General features: G+C 42.1%; 1 protein-coding gene across 1 annotated transcript in view; it reads right to left on the reverse strand.

Moving 5' to 3' along the window:
- The window catches only part of LRGUK (leucine rich repeats and guanylate kinase domain containing), a 102,623-nt gene extending 84,466 nt beyond the window's left edge, over window positions 1-18,157 (reverse strand). Inside the window, exons 1-5 of the mRNA XM_027538960.1 lie at window positions 17,843-18,157; window positions 10,806-10,913; window positions 8,437-8,518; window positions 4,337-4,437; window positions 2,726-2,807 (exon numbers count right to left, since the gene is read on the reverse strand). Of these exons, the coding sequence (XP_027394761.1) occupies window positions 2,726-2,807; window positions 4,337-4,437; window positions 8,437-8,518; window positions 10,806-10,913; window positions 17,843-18,157 (688 nt within the window). The remainder of the gene's footprint in view (window positions 1-2,725; window positions 2,808-4,336; window positions 4,438-8,436; window positions 8,519-10,805; window positions 10,914-17,842) is intronic.
- Between the last annotated feature and the right edge of the window lie 217 nt (window positions 18,158-18,374).

Here is an 18,374-nt window from a genome sequence, read left to right on the forward strand (position 1 = left end):
AACATGCCCCCAGTTGAGATAAAGTTTGTTTCAAATATTTTTGTTGACATTCTTACCAAGTTGAGGAAATTTCCTATTACTAGTTTCCTAAGTTTTTATTGTGAAGGAAAAATGTATTCTATTAAATTTTCTGTATCTATTGCTCACATGATTTATTTCCCTTAATCTGTTCAAGTTATTAATGACATTTTAAAATCTGCTACTGTTAAACTAGCCTTACATTCATGAGATAAACCTAACTTGGTCATGATATATTGTCTTTTTCATATATCGTCAGATGCAGTGTGCTCATATTTTGTTTAGGATTTCTATGTCTATATCACGAGTGAAATAAGCCTGCCATTTTCCTTTCTTTTATCTTTCCTTGTCTGGTTTGGGTATCAAAGTAATCTTATTAGAATGAACTGTGCATATGCCTTCTGTTTTAAATCTTTGAAAGAATGTCTTCATTTTTGAAAAGTCTGTTCTTCAAAGTTTGGGTCTGGTGGGGTTTTTGTATGAAGATATTTAATTCATTTTAATTTGTAATGAGTTACTTTAATAGTTATAGGACTACTCAGTGTTTCTATCTCCAAGTCAGTGCTTTGGTACATAACATGTTTCTAGGGATTTATTCACTTCATCTAAGTTTTCAAATGTCCTGGCATTAAAAAGTTGTCTAGAAATTCTTTATCTTAAAGCTTTTTAGTCTTTTCAAAACTCTAATTACATAATTACACACAGCATGATATGCCTGAACAGAACAAAAGGAAGAGGCATAGTTAGTACTGTTTAAAAACTAGCCTACCCTCTTTCAAAGCTGTAAGCTATCTAAGAAGTTGTTTATGAAGGGAAGCTTGTTCTGGGTACTTGTCTTCGCATTTTTAAAAACCCAGGTGAGGAACAGTGCTATGGTACATTCTAATTTTGTGTCCATGTTCTGAATTTCAATCCGTTCTGATACAGTAATTAAAGCTTTTTATACTTTGGAGAGAAGACTCCATTGTTACATCTCAAGTTAAGTTTTAAAAAAAACCCTGATTTCTTCCTCCACTGACATTTACAAAGTCATAATAGTTTAGCTTTTTACATGGAAAGATAAATTTAGTAGAAATTGAGACTTTCATGATAGATATGTTTTAAAGAGCATCTTCAGTCCAAAATACCACTGAACTGTTTTCTCTGACAATTCCATGCTGCATATGGGAGACTATTTTTCTGGGAGACAAAATTCCAGACTGCTGTGTCACAGTGTCACTCAGGGTACCCTGGGGGACACAAGTGGCTCTGGACACTCAATTTCTTCTGGCTGGCTGGGGCTTAGGGGGCAGCTGACTTCTAGACTAGTGCTTTTCAAGCTTTAATATCAACTCACATCACCTGGAGGTTTTGTTAAAAATGCAGATTCTGATTTCAGAGGTCTGGGGGAGCCTCCAAGAGCCTGCATTTCTAAGAAGTTCCAGGCAATGCTGCTGCTGCTGCTACTCCTTGAGGAGCATTCTTCTAGATGGCCCGAGATGACGAGATGACGAGATCTCCAAGCCAGACTGCTTCAGGGCTGTCAGACTGTATCTCTTTGCAAATGAAATACACGTACAACAGTCAAGCATAAAGTGAAGGTTCTGTGAACGGGTGCTGCTAATGTGTACTCCTTTTAGCTTGTCATCAAAACAAACCCTTCCTTCATTTTGTTTCATTTTGATCATTTTCTTATTAGGCAACGTTCAGGAACACTTGCTCATTTCAAGAGCACCATCTAAATTTCCACTAATTGCTCATTTTCACATATAAGTTCTAAAGAGAGTGATGCTATGTTTTAAGCTTTCCATCATATACAAATAAAGGGTTTTTCCTACAAAATATGCCTTCAAGAAAATGTATCTTCTCTTCTCCCCACATCCCAGCATCATTACAAGTATAGTGTGTATTAGCTGCTGCCACATCCCTGGAATGAGGCACCCGAGGGCAATCAATTCATTCTTCACTCTGCCCCGAAAAATCCTCAGGTGGGTAGAAAGATACTGAGAAAGAGAAGGCACTGCTCCCTTATCACCCAGAGAACATCAGTCTCTGGTGTAAAGAAGTTCAAGCTCATTAAACTCACAGATCCCCTGTCAACCCCTCAGGGTCCAGAAGCTGGAGTGTGTCTACTTGAAAGTAGGTGCTGTGTCTGCACGGGAGCCTGGCTCATGAAACAGGTATGTTGCTAAAGTTGGCTACGAATCAAAAGTTGTTGGTTTAATAACTGTTAAAACGTTTTTTTATGGAAGCATCATTTGAAATACACTGGAGAAGACTGCTAGTTAAAGGGAGCTTTGTATGAATTTTTCTGTAAAATAAATACTCACTAATTTTGGTTGTATCTGGATTTTCAGATACTGGACTTACATAAAGTAGGGCACCAGTTTAAGCAAATTTGAAGAAAGGAGTTGGGTAAACAGAGCTTATCTGGTTCTAGAATTAAAAGTAAGACTATGTTTATCAGAAGAATGATTGACTTCTTAGCTTTTCAGGTGTAAGAAGTTCTTGGCAAGCTTTGCTTACAATCGTACTCCATGGTCAGTAAGACCTCCTTCCTTCATTTTGTGAGTATCAATGCTGAGCCATTTCAGTGAGTCACACATCTCTAGTAAATCTGCCTATCTGGCCCTACTTCATATCATCCAGTACATACACATTAATTACACATGTATTAACTACATGGGCCTATTAACCAAACTTTCCCCATTACTCATTCAAAGGATACTGTCCAAAATTAGTTTCGTGAGAGACTCATATGCCGATAAACTGCACATTTCTGAAATTTGGTTGTAGGAAAAATCCACCTTCTGATGAGAGAAAGAGAGCAAGATGTTATTCATCTTAACCACACAATTACTGGGCACAAGAAGAATGTCTTTTCTGATGAGGAGTTACCAGTTCAGAATACACTCAGGCTGACTTACCTGCCCTGTGTTTAATCACTTCCTAGCTGGGACTCTCTTCTGTCCACTTTGGGGGGAAGTAAGGGGAGACCCTTCCTTGTGGCCAGTGCACACACCCCCACAACAGAAACGCTGTCCGTTTCCGCAGTCACTCTCCCCGTTTTCAGCATTCATTTTATTTTTTTTGTGGATAAAATTTTTTTTATTATTATTATTTTTTTTATTACTTTACAATATTGTATTGGTTTTGCCATACATCAACATGCATCTGCCACGGGTGTACATGTGTTCCCCATCCTGAACCCCCCTCCCATCTCCCTCCCCATACCATCCCTTCGGGTCATCCCCATGCACCAGCCCCAAGCTTCCTGTATCCTGCATCGAACCTGGACCGGCGATTCATTTCTTATATGATATTATACATGTTTTAATGCCATTCTCCCAATCATCCCCCCTCCCTCTGCCACAGAGTCCAAAAGACTGTTCTATACATCTGTGTCTCTTTTGTTCAGCGTTCATTTTAAACTTTCTTGATCTTCCTTCAGAACTTAACCTCAGCCTCACCCTTCCTAACCAGCATGTCTCCATCTTCTCTAACTCCCAGGAGCCTGTGTGCACCTAGTTTATATGTATATCCTGTTTCCAGTTTCTTCACTTTCTCTGTTTCGATCTCAATTTACTCTCCCACTTGAATCAGAATCTCTGGGAGTGGGGTCCAGGCATCAGCAGTTTTTAAAACTTCCCAGGTGATTCCAATGTGCAGAAAACTGGGGTACCATCAGTCTGTGATCTCTCTGCTTAATTAAGTATGCTCCATGGACCAGCAGCAATGGCTTGCCAGGAATGTTGTTAGAAAGGAGAGTCTCAGGCCCACCCAGACTACTAGGTTAGAATCTCATTTTCACAAGAATGCCACATGAGCTATATTCACATTAAAGCATGAGACACTGGGTTCCATAGCAGAGTAAGCTGCTCCGTCAATCAACATTCCTCGGGCTTCATTCTGCCTCAGAAATGCAGAAGCATGTGCAGAGAAGCAAGAATGAAGATCTGAAATCACTGCTTTCTAAACAGAAGCTAAGGCTGGATCAATAAGAAGGCAAAACGTAAGCCCCCAGGAAATTTTTACAGATTTTTCAGGTACAAAATTGTTCCGGTATAACAAAAATAAACAAACAATAACTAGTATTTAAATGAACCATAGAAAAAGGAAGGAAGTTAATTCTTTGGTTTGAAGACTAGGTTTCAGCAAAGCTTCTGAAAAACATCTGACTCTTTTTTTTCCTAAAATAACTGATACACAAGTCCTTCTCCTTTTTTAAAACTCATTTTTCCTGTACCTCATTCTCTCTGAATTCTCTTTGGATGCTGTTTGGCTTGTTAATGTATTTCACTCAGTTAACACATGTAATTAGTGTATTAATAAAACCTACCTTGAGCTTTTTGGGTGGCTTGAAATTGAAGAATGTTTTCAGGTGATTCTGAGAAGCATTAAGTTCTAGAAGATAAGGCATACAGCTCACACAAGACAAATCTGGGAGGAGGGACAGTGGAAATGAATACAGAATAAGGTAAGCCAATAAAGTAAAAATTAGACAAAGTCATTAAAAACAGCAAACATTATGTCAGGACATTTTAAAATTATGCTAGTTGCAAGCACATCTTAATTATTCCAGATGAATTAAATGAACAAAAATAGGAATATGCAAAACAACACACACACAGACACACAGACACAGACACACAGACACAGACACACAGACACACAGACACACACACACACACACACAGCATAGAACTCACATCATGAGCCTACAATGTAACCTTCTTCTCCAGGGTCCCCACCCCCCACAATGTAACCTTCTTCTCCAGGGCCCCCACCCCCCACAATGTAACCTTCTTCTCCAGGGCCCCCACCCCCCACAGTGTAACCTTCTTCTCCAGGGCCCCCACCCCCCACAATGGAACTATTCTTCTCCAGGGCCCCCTCACCTCTCCTATTCCCATCTTCCAGCACCTTCAAGAAAGAAATGGCCAAGGTTTCCTGAGTTCCAGCTCACTCTCCCCGGGGCTGCTAACAGTCAATGCTTCAAAAATGCCAGGCTTGGAGGAACTAAAGCTTTACATAATCCTCTCGATAATTAGCCCCTGAATAACTGCATTAGGTCTTTTCGGAAAGACGGCAAATGCCACAATTAGTTCTTTGTTATAAATTACATTTTGTTTCAGATGGACTCAATCTTAAATCTCATTAATTATTTGAAGTGATTTAAATTATGGCTATTATTTTACTTTGATTCTGGGCTGGTTCAAAACCATGTCTGAGTTTTGCACTTTATCCCCAGCCAATATTCTGTACCTAGAATACTAAGTAAAAGACGATTGTGCTAATGACATGACATATACAACATAAGAAATAGTGAAGCGTTGTGCTGCTTCTCTCTGCCACTTGACAGGAGATGGACTTTGGGGCAGCAGGAGAATCAGGGAGAGGCTCGGGAAAAGTCACATCTTAAGGACTTACAGCACCATCTCTACCACTAATGGGCGTCTCCACCCATCTTTTCACTCGAGATCACGTGATCAGCCATCACAACTCTTCAGAGGACGGCCTCTGGAGGAGAACACAGCCTTCACACCCCTGAAGCCCAGCAAAGTGCTTCTCCTTTCGCCAGGTAACAGAGTCACGCCCAGGCCAGGAGAAGGGAGCATAGCCGAACCCTGGGGTTGTGCCATGAAGAATGTGGAGCTGGTAAGGTGAGGGTCCTCCCCACCCATCCTCTTGACATCTTTGCTTCTCAGGGTGGCAGAAGCCATGAGATTCCTACCAATTTCGACTTAATTTCTCTGGACTAAACCTCAGCCTTCTTTAGCCTGTCTTTCTCATGAAATTACAAAACATTAAGACATCAACACTTTGGTGGGAATTCATGAGCAAATCCAGGAAGGCTGCCTGTAAGAGGAAAGCTAAGGAGAAGTGTAATGGCTTCACAATTTTGGCTATTTGCTACAGTTTTGCCTATTTGCGCCAGACAAGATCAGCTCCATGTCTGTCAGCGATTATCTCCATTGACCCTTTTCATTTCCACAGGCCCCCATGTCCCCTTGAAGTTGCTCTTTCTGTGGGCAGGTAAGTGCTGTACCGTGGAGCACTATCTTAAAGCAGAAGCAGCAGCTACCACTTGGATCATGAGTACATTTCACATCTGGTATACGCCGAGTGCTTTTGAATTACTCTGATAGAAAAAATTCACCGTCTGGGTTGCTGGACTCCTAACTCTCTCTACTCGGTGTAGTGACCCCAGTGTCCACCAGATGGCAGGAGCTCCTCATGTCTGCATCCATGGTTCCCAAAGTCTGGTCCTGTCTCTGCTTTCAGGGGAAGTAATTAGAAATGCAAATTTTCAAGTCCCACCTCAGATCTACAGAATCAGAAAGTCTGAGGGTGTGGCACGGGCATCCCTGTTTTAACAGACCCCCTCCAGGTAATACTGATGCAAGTTGAAATCTGGTCCATATCAGGCCAAAAAAGCTGTTCTCTTGAAAAGAAAAATATATACTATGCCTTACACATTGCTTTTGAATTGATGCTTTCAAACTGTGGTGTTGAGAAGACTCTTGAGAGTCCCTTGGACAGCAAGGAGATCAAACCAGTCCATCCTAAAGGAAATCAACACTGAATATTCATTGGAAGGATTGATGCTAAAGCTGAAGCTCCAATACTTTGGCTACCTGATGAGAAGAGCCAACTCATTGGAAAAGACCCTGATGCTGGGAAAGATTGAAGGCAGGAGGAGAAGGGGACAACAGAGGATGAGATGGTTGGACGGCATCACCGGCTTAATGGAGATGAGTTTGAGTAAGCTCTGGGAGATGGTGAAGGACAGGGAAGCCTGATGTGCGGCAGTGCATGGGGTCACAGAATTGGACACGACTGAGCGACTGAACAGAACTGAGCGACTGAACAACACCACGGGCTTCCCTGGTGGCTCAGAAGGTTAAGAAACTGCCTGCAATGCAGGAGACCTGGGTTTGATCACTGGGTTGGGAAGACCCCCTGGAGAAGGGAATGGCTACCCACTCTAGTATTCTTGCCTGGAGAATTCCATGGACAGAAGAGCCTGCCAGGCTACAGTCCATGGGGTCACAAAGACTTGGACACGACTAATACTTTTCACTTTCACTCATTTCACTCCCAGTAGGTTCTTGGACACTTGATGAGTTAATAAAAGATGACATACAAGGTTGAAAGAGACTGATCTGAAGAGGAAAGCTTCATTTGTTCCCAAGGACTACTTGCTCAAGAGGTAAAGGTATGAAGGCACATTTCTTTCCCTTTCATTGAGCACTAAAAGTTCTTGGAGTCCCTGCAACCCCTTATCTAGTAAGTGGAAACAATCTTGGAGGTATGGATTGTGGGAAGAGCACCTGCTAGTAACATTAAAAAGTCTTTCTGATGATATGTCTGGGAACTGCCTTAAATAGCCCTGGGGAGGGGAGCACGGGAGGACGCTGAGCAAGAGGGGCCATGGGCTGATAATTGTTGAACCTGAATGTTCATTACAAACCTCTCTACTTGTGCACGTTTGTAATTTTCAAAACAAACAAAAAAAAAGTTTTATGAAACTAGAAAAAAAGTCCTAAAAAGTGGTTCAAAACAGTAGCACTTTAGAATTAAAATATGCTGGAATGTGTCTGAGCCATTGAAAGGAGTGAATTTTAATTACTGCAGTCAGATGGGAGGAAGAAATCAGAAAACAAATCAGAGAAGACCATATCAGCGACACTTAATGGTCTTTAAAAAAGAGCTAAAGAAGTGAATAGAAAGGTTATCAGTGAAGAAAAAAGCAGGTCAGAAATTTCAAATAAGATCAGAAAATTATTACAGAAACAAGGATCAAGCTTTGAATAAAATGTGACTAATTTCATTAAATGTGAGAAGGTATCACAACAGATACCTTATAAGGAACCATAAGTGGCAGGGTTAGACCTGTAAGAACCCACTAACTACATAAAGAGAGCAAAGAGAGGGGAGAAAAAATATTTCTGAATCCCTGGTGCTCAAATAAGAACAGAAGAAGCTAGCCAGGATTAAGATGTAGACTCAAATGCAAATTAAAGAAAAGCATCCATTAAAGGGGAAAGAAAAGGACTAATCCCTCTCCACTGAATAAACTCATAGAGGGAAAGAAATGGGAACCATCAAATATTCAGGAAGTATTAAAGAAGTAACAATCCATCTCTGGAAAGGAAAGAGCAAACGTTCCATCTGATGCTCTTCAATATCACTGAGTGTGTCTCAACCATTGCATAAAACAGCATGTTTGCTGACCTCTGCATTTTTCTTTTCTCGTGAGTCGGGTGCTTTTTTTTTTTTTTTTTCTCATGGAAAAAGTAGAGGATTAATGCATAAAGTGATCCATAATAGCATTTATATCAAGTTTGGTAGTATTAAAGTATATTGCACTCTGCAAAGCTTAAATTTTGTAATAATTCAGTGGTCCATCAATTTACTAGAATGACAACGACATACCTTCAATTTTATTTACTGAAAGATCCAGCTTCTGTAGGTGAACATATCCACAGAGGATGCTAACGTCAGTTAAATCAAGATCCTGAGAAAATAAAAGGTAAACGACTTTAATGTGGCTTTAGCAGATGAGTACTCAGGCTTTTCAAGATATCTGGAAATAAAAGCTGACAGAGAAATCCAGAATTTCCTTTGAAAGTATTGTAGGAGTGAGAGGATAAAACCTGAAGCCTATTACTAGTAGGATCTCAAAACAGACTACAAACCCCATCAAAAATGCATTCCTCTGAAGGAAATAATAGCTTGGAAAATTAGGGTTGTTAGCAAGCACAAATACAACATGAAAAGGCAAATTAAAGCCGTGTTCATGAAGACCTTTAGAGCAGAGTTTTATATTTTATAAAAACATGCACACACATAGAAGCAATAAAGCCAAAGCCTTTATCTTGTAGCAGAAAAGAAAAAGCAAATGCCTAGAATTCAAACAAAATGTTAGGCAGGTTCACACCTAATCAAGTGATCATTAATAACAATACTTCCTACACTTTTTCTCAGGCTGGGTTTTCAAAGCTCTCTCACAATAGTCTCATCTGATGAAACAAACCTGTGAGATTTGTAGGGCACATTATCCCCAGTGGAGTGAGGAGGCATGTGGGGTACAGAGAAGTACACAAATAGCTTAAAATCACTTAGCAAGCCAGTGATAGAGAAGCAACTCCAAATTTCCAGAATCCACGTCTCAGATGCTCTCCATGAAATCTACTGAACGTCCTGAGGGGTTGGAGGGGAATTTGGTCACTTGGAACAAAGATTCATGTCACTGGTCTATGCTGTGACGCCAGAGTCAGACAAAGCCAAATGATAAAGTGTCATTATAAGCAAGTTCTCAAATATAAGAATGATAAGAATGTTTAATGAAGGCCACTGGAACAGTAATAATTACTAAGAAACCCACCATGTACAAGGCATTAAGCTCAGCATGATGAGAAACACATATAATGATGGACTAGAGCTATATTTAGCCCTTATAAACTTACGACTTTGGGGAGGAGAGAATCTGTGCACACAAGTAATAAAAGAAAGTTTTAAAAATTACATGTAACATAAGTAAGATATAAGGGGGGAAAATCACTAACCTGGCCAACCCTAAGAAAGTGTATTCAGTAAGACAGGTTATTAGGGCAAAGTAAATCAACATGTAATATCTCAAATGTAAGGAGGTCAGTGACAAAGTAAGTTAAGCTTCAGTCCATCTAGCTGAAATACGATTTAAAGAATTGTGCTTTTTTGCAGATCAATTTAAGGCGAGGTACTGTGTACGTAAGTAGAATTTTGATTCAAAGGAATTTATGTGAGGAGGTACTGGCTGCGGGAACTAGCTTCCATTCCAAAGCCTAACACAGCGCAGCACACCCAAGGCGCTCCCTGTATGTTCCTGCCTGACTCGCAGTCATCCCTAAAATGCCGTGAAGTGAAAAGAGTAAAAGATGAGAGTCTTCGTGTGCTGTTGTCAAAGGGCATGCCGTGAAACCAGCACGGGTGAGAGGGGCTTTAGCATTTCTTAGGTAGTTCGCGTGTTCAAATCTAAGACAAAACAGCCTTGCTATGAATTATATATGCTTGAGCCAAAGGAGGGTGCCATAGCAGAATTTCAGTGTGCTTTCTTCACCAACATATCTGCACTTACTCTGTGGACCTCCAAGGAGAAGTTAACACTTTACAGTATGAGGAAGCAGAAAGAGATAAATTGTATTTCTGTGTCTGTAAAGAAACGAAATGAGGACAAAAGCTGAAATCCTAAGTAATCTGCTCTCACAGCTTCTCTTATGATAAATTTAGAGCCAAGATTCTGTGCTAGTATTGACATCTTATAAATTGATGAATAACAATACATGTTTTCTTTCATAATAGATATCTTTTGGAAAGTGAGCTATAGCTCACAGCTACATATTTATGGGAGGGGGGCCAAGTCAATACCAAAATACTTTGTTCCCCTGGATTCAGATATAAATTTTAGTCCTGCCACTGATCAGAGGAAAAAAAAAATTCTTAAAAGAGTTTTTGATTGGTTTTACGGAATCAAATTCAAGCTCCTAGAAAGAAAGCATTGATTACTATAAAATAGACTGCTTAAGATGAAAGAGACAGACTGTGAAGGAAACGAAAACAAAGGAATTGGGGGGAAGGCAGCTGATTACTGGACTGGCCAGGGCTCTTTGATGTCAAACGTAAATAACTCATTGCCATTCTCTGTCAAATGCAAGACTCAGAGATTTGGGGCCACCAAAATAACTGTGAGTTAGCAGAGAACATGGATATGGTCCAACCAGGGTCAAGATGGAGCCACGCAAGGGTGACCCTGTCATACTCACTGATAAAGTCAGGCTGAGATAGACCTGCTCCGTCCCAGAGCCTGAGCGCCCCAGTTGGTAGAGCTTCTCAGCCACGACCTCCTCTCTCAGGACCCCATCAAATCCTCCCTGCAAAAACAAAACAGACAGGTGGACAAAGAAAGGACTTCCATTAGAAAAGAAACAATCCGCTTCGTCATATCCAGCACTTATTTAGTATATTACACATCTGGGAGCTGAGACTTCCAAAATTTACTGGCCCCCAAGAAAATTGTGTTGAAGACCCATGCATATTACACACAATTAAAAAAATGTATCTATCCAATCAATGTCTCACTGCTGATAGCATTGAGTGCCGACGTTCGTTGCTAAGAGCTCTCAGCGGGTCCACTCACTGATCCGCCTAACAATTCTGAGGGAGGTACTCTTCGCTCCATTTTACAAATAAAGAAACTAAGGCTCACAGACCAAGACTAGCCTAAAACCACAGAGCCCAGAATACAAACCAGAATCTGCCTGACCTCAAGGCAGTTCTAACCACCAACTGCACTTGACTGCTTGTCCACACCCCAAAGGAGGGCTGCATCACATCAAGGCAGTGACTTCTCTACATCTGGCATTCTTGTTGGAGAAAATGGGTCCTCGGGTTCACTTTGCATTGGCTAATCTTGCTGGATTCATACCATTTACAAAATTAAAAGGGTAATAATTTCAAGAAGGAGGCTGGTCCTTAGTCTACAGACACCATGAACCAGTGGTGGCCCAACACCCCCTCTCCCTATTCTCCCCAAGAGAAGAGGTAATAGTGCTGTGTTTGTGCTGCCGGCAACTCTATAATGACCAACACATTAACACTAACATCAGCATTAGGACACAAAATAGAGCAATTTTTTAAGTCACAGCAATACAACTAACCAGTGTAACTGGTACGTGGACTATGAAAGCAAAATACTGTTTCAGGTGTTTTGGGCCACTTTACATTAACTTGGGAATCAGGAGTGCTGTTCAGACTGCTTGTACTGAGGACATAAGTATGTAGGGTGGTGCTATTGTAAAAAGTTTTATTTCCTCCCGAATTTCCCCTATCTTGTTGCTATTTTTCAGTAGCTCAGTCATGTCTGACTCTTTGCAGCCCCACGGACTGCACCGTGCTAGGCTTCCCTGTCCTTCACCATCTCCCAGATGGACTTGCTCAAACTCATGTCCATCGAGTCGTTGATGCCATCCAACCACTATCTTAGAGAATCAAATATGGCTCACAGCTGGGCAGGCTTGGTTTGAAGCCCAGATCTGCCATTTTGAATATATATGACTTTGAGAGACAAAGTTTTCTCTGAGCCTCATATTTTTCATCTATAAATAGGGAATGTTATTACTTTCTCTTAATGTTTTGAAGATAATTAAAAGTAACTGTGAACATAAAACTCTTAGCACAGTGCCTAGAACACAGCAAGTGTTCTCAATAAATGGGAGCTGTTAGTACAAATTGATGAATTCAGAAATTCCACATCTTAATGTCTCATTCATTGATACCAATCAATCTGTTCACAAAATGGGGACAAGAGATCTACTTTTCACAACAGAGTTACTATTTTTATAGATGGCCTGGGAAGGAATCGAGGTAAGACAGTGTCACCTTACCTCTCAAACTTTTCACATAGCCCACTCCCTCCAGCTCCTGTAAACTAGATGCTACAGCAGCCCTTCCTCACCGTAGGTCTGTTTTTTAACACAGCCATTGATACAGAGACTGGCCACATGGTCAGCATATTCCCAGACCCCCAAGGCAAGACTCTCCATGGGCACCCCCTCACACCTCCTTAAGTTCCGTGCCATTTGTCAGAGTCATGTCTCTCCCTTCTGGTCTTTGGTCATTTTCAGACCTTGACTGGCCCAATCTGTACGTTGGCTGGCTTCAGAATTCCTAAGGAAGGCCACTCAACATCCCAACCACTCCAAGTACATGCAAATGCACACACACACACACACACACACACGTTCCTTTACTTTCTCAACTCCAAACATTTAAAAATTGATCCAGATAACTTCAGCCACTCACTCCCCTGGCTGTGCCCTGGACCCAGTCATCATGCTAAACTGCACTACCTTAGAAACCTTAGACCTCAAATCTTCCATTGCTCTCGGATCCCACAACTGCTCATCCTTCAGCCTTCCCAGCATCTCCTGAATTTGGTCACTGACCACAACAACATTTCCAGTCTGTTCATCCACCCCTTTCTCCGAGTCTATCTGTCCCCTCCCAACTACTTCCTCCCAATACTTCCTTCCTGACTGGGTCTCCCATGGGCAATTTCAATGTCTCTCTACCCTCAAGTCTCAGCCTCCTTGTCCTGATTGCAACTGTACCATGCAAACCCAAACCTGAATCAACTTCACAATCAACTACTGCATCGAGGCAGGGATTATGTCATGTTCATTATCCATTTGGGATAAAAAATCTTCCTAGCATGCCAAGCACATGCTAGACAAGTATACAGATGATTTCAGGAGTTGCATAAACCACTATAGAGGTGGGCAGGGTGCTTTGACTAGCAGAGTTCCCATTTCAAGGCAGTTCTAGTGAGGAGTAGGGGGTTAGCAAAGGCTTCCTCGGAGAGACAGCTATTGAGACCTGAAGCTGCGAGTTATTCTGACAAAGGAGAAGAAAGGGCAGAAGAGGGCCAAGAAGGGTACTGTGGGCACAAGGGACATGTACAAAACTGCAAAGGCAAGCATGGCCCACTGGGCAAACTACCGAGAGTTCAGACAGCTGAAGCGTAAGGGCGGGTGGGGAAGACAGTACCTAGTACATGGAGGGCACGCAAACATGGGCTGAACGAATTAATGAACCTACTCCCTGCCCGCTTCTGAGTGAGCTGGCAAAGACCCACAAGCATGCATTCTGGTGCCACACTCAAGTCAGCTTCTTGCTGGGGTCTCAGAGGAGGACAGTTCCTTCTCCTCACACAGGGTCCTGCTCCCTTTCCCCAGAGACCATGTTCAGGGACCGTCAATAGTACTATCTTTTGCTTGTGGTTTAACCAGTCACTCTCCACTGCCATTCTCCAAGCTGTCACTTCTCCAGCTCTAGGAGTGCGTGAGTCCCTTCTGTCCTCCAAGGGGCCCTTGGCTCCTGCATGTTCCTTCAGCAATAGCTGGAGTTTCCCTTAATAGCCAAGCTCCTCCAGAGGTGCTGTTTTATTCTTCAGTCTCCCCTTGTTCACTTCCCACTCATGTCTCAACTCACTTCAGTTAGGCTGCAGGCTTCTCCACATCACAAAATGCATATGGGTTGAGATCTCCAATAGCCCACAAAAAGCCCTTTTCATGGTCCACTTACCCTCTTGGCAACGTAACCCTCTCCCCTGTTCTGCGATTCTTTCTTGCTCTGACTTCCCACCCATACAGCTCTTAGTTCTTCTCCTTTTTCTCTTACCAGTCCTTTCCAGTTCCCTCCCCTAACCCCAGGTCCTCTTCATCTTCTGAGATACCTGTATCCCAGGGTTTTTTCCTTGGCCCTCCCCTTCTCTTCTTTCTTCTTTTCCTGGATGATCGCACAGACTCCAGTGCTGATGATTCCCAGGTCGCTGACCCTCTCCTGATTTCCATGATTCACATGCCCACCTCCTGAATGCACAGCTCCGCCTGCCATTGTTTCCCATGGTAGTCAGTGGTCTGATATCCCTCTGGAACATTCCATAGACTTGGCAGTCAACCTAGACTTCCCACGTTCATTAGTGTCTCATTCTAAATACGCATTCATCACCAGCTTCCTTTCTATTCCCATTGCCTTAATCCAGACTCTTGTCTCTCCTGCACAGATGCTGCTCAGCTTCTCACTAATCTCCCTGCCTCCAGACTCACCACCCTCTAATCTAACCCTCTCAGCCACAAGAGAGGTTCCCTACTGCTTAAGAGTCAAGTCCACAGTCCCTACAGCAGTGTGTGTGCTTCAGTTGTGTCCGACTCTGTGCAATACTATGGACTGGAGCCTGCCAGACTCCTCTGTTTATGGGACTCTCCGGGCAAGAATACTGGAGTGGATTGCCTCGCCCTCCTCCAGGGGTTCTTCCCAACCCAGGGCCCGAACCTGTGTCTCTTTTATTTCCTGCATTGGCAGGCAGGTTCTTTACTACTAGCGCCACCTAGGAAGCACAACAGCCCAGAGCTCTCCACAATCTGGCCTCCGACCCATCTACCTTTTCTGTTCTTACCTATAATTCATCACTTGGAAAGATGCCATCTGCCTGCCCATACCCCACCGCTGCACCCAAACAAGGGTTTACTTCCCTTCAAGTCTTCCGCCAACCCTGTAACCCGGCTATCACTGCAGGCATCTGTTCACAGGCTGAATAGCTATGGTTTACTCACAGTCTTCTCTCACCCTGAGAGCTGGGACCATGCATGTCCTCCATCGCACTCTCATCTTCCTTGATCATCACTGTTGCTATTATGTATTACACATAAAATCTTTTGAGAGCCCACGCTGTATCAGACCCTATGTTAAGAACTTTAACACAGACTTTCCCATTAAATTTGATGCTTATAACTATTCAATGAATAGGCATTATTAGCCACATAAAGTTATTGGCAAAGAGTGGCTTTCACACAGCAGAAATGTGTCGCAGGCCCAGACACTTCTTCTGACCTATATCGTCAAAAGAGTACTTCCCATAGAATAATCGTTTGTTCCATGAAGGCTGAATTAATGAAGTCAAGTGATAGGTTGGAGTTAGTAGATAAGGACAGGTAAGTTATTACTTGTGTTAGTAACAGTATAAATGATATATTGTGCTAAGTAGCTTACACATAGGATCTCATTTAATTTTCACAACTCTCCTGTGAGGTAGGTATTGTTATAATTCCCATACTGCAGATGAGATGCAGAGAGTATAACTTGCTCAAGATCTCACAACGAACAAAAGATTTTATACAAATATCTAATTCCAAAGGCAACGTTCTGAACAATATTCTGCCCGACCTCCCTCAAGTTCATTGAGCCTAATTACATTATAGGCACTTTGTCATTCTGACCATCAGAGCCTTATAAAACTTAATCAGGCTAGGATATGGAAAATAAATCACTGAACAGAAAAGTTCAGGTATTTCCTCTTAAAACTTTTCAGTTTACTCAACATACAAAAACATATGAGACACTATAAAAACTAAAACAGAATGTGAGAACATAAAATAAATATTAATATTTGGAACATAAACAAAAGAAATAATACACTTTTTCCACACAGAGCCTACAAGCGAAAAAGGATTAACTAGTTCAAGTCAACCCCCTCCCCCTCTATGGTTTTTAATGGCATACTGAAGACAGATTAACAACGGTATTAATGAACCCCATAGCTGAAGAACACACGTTAATTAGAATAATAAACTGGTGATTCATTTGTTAATTCCTCTGGGGTGAAAGATGGTAGAAACCATATAAACATCTCAAAGTTGTAAAAACATTGCTACAGTTTTGCAATAGTCACTATTAAGCATGGCAAATAAATCAACAAAAGATGAACAAAATAAGTAATAATTTTCTATGGCTCACTTTTAAGAAAAGTTGATGTTTCGCCCAGGTAAAAGGAGGGAGAAGAAGAAGAAAGGTAGAAGATTGGAGAGGGGGGGAACGTGAGGGTAGAAAAATATGGGCCAAATGTGGGAACTGAACAAAAGGACATTACAAGAGAAGGGAACCCAAGCAGGGACACTGTAGATAGTCAGTGGCAAAACCAGAGTGACAGAAGACAGTGCAAGTCACAGAGGGGTAAACAGGAAAAAATAAAACAAGTGAGGAATGGAGATGAGAACAGGCGTAACAAAGAGAGACCTGTTTGAACTCAAGAGGGAAAGAAAGGTGACTAGGAAATGAAAGGTACAATGAGACAGGGGGATGTCAGAAAAACATCACAGAATCGGATGCTGGAAACTATTTCTCTATTATATCTACTTCTGAAAAGAGTCTGAAGCAATTTATACTATCAGAGGAGGAAAGAGAAGAGAAAAATGTAATCTAGAGAAAAACTATTGAAATTAAGAAAATTTTTGAGTTAAGGGGGAAAAAATGTTATATTTCCTGGCAGCCAAGACAAAGAGGAAAACCTAACAGTTTACTAAAAGAAAGCAAATCAATTTACATTTTTAAAGAAAGCAAACAATTCATTAGGAAGTCAAGAGAAGGAATTGGTACAATATGAAGTAGAAATGGACAAGAAGGCAGGTAAGGAACTAAGGAAGGAACAGGATGATGGTAAGCCTAAGAAGTGGAATTGGGTGGTGTTTAGATGAGACACTGCAGAAAAGAGGGAATCTGTATTATCAGTGTGAAAGGCCAAGCTGCCAACAGTTATCACTGATGGGAATGTTGGGACATTCCCCAAATCCTAAAATACTCTCACAGTGAGCGGTGCGTGCATGTGTGTGTTGTCTGTATAATACATTATACACCCCTGGCATAAGTAATATATAAAACTTTCAAGACACTTGGTCTTTGAGGAATAAAGTGGGCTTTCCTTGTGGCTCAGCTGGTAAAGAATCTGACTGCAATGTGGGAGACCTGGGATCGATCCCTGGGTTGCGAAGATCTCCTGTAGAAAGGAACAGCAAGCAGCACTTAAGATTACTTCAAGAGGGGTTTTTTTGGTTTGTCTGTTTTTCCTAGAGGAAGGAGGATGAAGGGACTAGAAACTGAGGAGAGTGTTGGAGTATTTCACAGTCATGACGAAAAGGTACAGAAAGTGCAGAGGTGGAACTCTGGTCAATTCACAACGCTTTAGAGGTATAATTTTGAAAAAGTTAAAGTCACAACTCTAATAGATACTTTTTTGTAAGGACGCTGCGTAACGACTTTTAAGGAATCACATGTGCTAATGAAAAATGAAGGGTGAGGCAAGAGGCTAACGGAAATGGGGAAGAGAGGAGGGGAGTCCCGGAGCAGTAAGGAAGAGGCACTCTTAGGGGCAAGGAGCCCTAGGAATGGGGCTCAGCCGCAGGCTGGTGAAGGGGTTCTGACCGCTGGAGAAGGAACTGAGGGGATTAGGGGTAGGGGGAAGGCACACCTCAAAATTCAGCATTTCGGATTCTGAGGACTCCTCGGATTCCACTTCGCCCTCGCCCTCACCCTCTTCCAGGTTGTAGTAATCTCTGTCCACGTCTGACTCCTGATAGCGGTGAATGAGGTGCTGGAGCAGGTAGGAGGAGGCTTTGCATAAAGTATTTTTCGGTCTCTGACCCATGGGAAAAGGAGACCAGCAAGAGTGACGATCCTTTTCTGAGTGCAGCACTTTTGACTGCGCTCCAGTTCGTGAAATGCTCATGCCTCCCTGGAGAGAGGAAGGCTTCGGAAACTTGGGCGCTCTCCCGGAGGTCGCCATCTTGTTTACCTGAGTTGCCTAGGAGACGGACGCTAGGGCGGAGGTGCCGCAAGGGATTTTGGGGGCTGTAGTCTCTGCCCCTCGTGCGTTCTCCCTTTCAGCTTGCTTTGCCACTGTAGCACAACTTAGTTTTCTGTTCGCTTGCTGTGATCTTTCTTTTTCAGTCTGTTAAGTCGTTGGCTCTGCTTCTTTTGGCTTGTCTTTCTCGTTTTTCATC

The sequence above is a fragment of the Bos indicus x Bos taurus genome, chromosome 4, assembly GCF_003369695.1.
Source record: "Bos indicus x Bos taurus breed Angus x Brahman F1 hybrid chromosome 4, Bos_hybrid_MaternalHap_v2.0, whole genome shotgun sequence".
In the NCBI taxonomy this organism is placed as follows: domain Eukaryota; kingdom Metazoa; phylum Chordata; class Mammalia; order Artiodactyla; family Bovidae; genus Bos; species Bos indicus x Bos taurus.